The sequence below is a fragment of the Buceros rhinoceros genome, unplaced genomic scaffold, assembly GCF_000710305.1.
Source record: "Buceros rhinoceros silvestris isolate BGI_N320 unplaced genomic scaffold, ASM71030v1 C12146020, whole genome shotgun sequence".
Classification (NCBI taxonomy): Eukaryota; Metazoa; Chordata; class Aves; order Bucerotiformes; family Bucerotidae; genus Buceros; species Buceros rhinoceros.
The window spans coordinates 1-338 of record NW_010443294.1 but is presented as its reverse complement, the minus strand read 5'-3'; the positions used below and the strand labels follow the sequence as shown (position 1 = coordinate 338).

The 338-nt window shown below is 62.4% G+C and overlaps 1 protein-coding gene across 1 annotated transcript; it reads right to left on the bottom strand.

Annotated features, from left to right (window-relative positions):
* Window positions 1-19: 19 nt before the first annotated feature.
* LOC104500658 (dnaJ homolog subfamily B member 1-like) lies at window positions 20-334 on the bottom strand (the record flags this gene model as incomplete). The annotated part of the gene is made up of 1 exon (XM_010144337.1): window positions 20-334. A coding segment is annotated over one exon (315 nt), but the record flags the coding sequence as incomplete, so codon positions are not given.
* Between the last annotated feature and the right edge of the window lie 4 nt (window positions 335-338).

The window sequence follows — 338 nt, the reverse complement described above, 5'->3', positions numbered from 1 at the left end:
GCCCCGCCTGCCCGCCCACCTCGCGGAGGCTGATCTTCGCCGGGTAGATAATGTCCGAGCCCTCCCGGCGGAAGACGCTGTGGGGCTTGTCTTTGAGGACGAAGACGACGTCGGCGGGGATGTTGTTGGGCGTCTGGTCGCCCTCCTTGGGGAAGGTGATTTTGGTGCCCTCCTTCCAGCCCCGCTTCACCTCGATGGTGAGGATCTTGTCCTCGTTCCGCACCGTCTTCCCGTCAGGGTTGAGCCGCTTGTGGGAGATCTTCATCTTCTTGGTGCAGCCGCTGTAGATCTCCTCCAGGGAGACCTTCAGGTCGTAGAGGACCGGGGGGTCTTGCTTA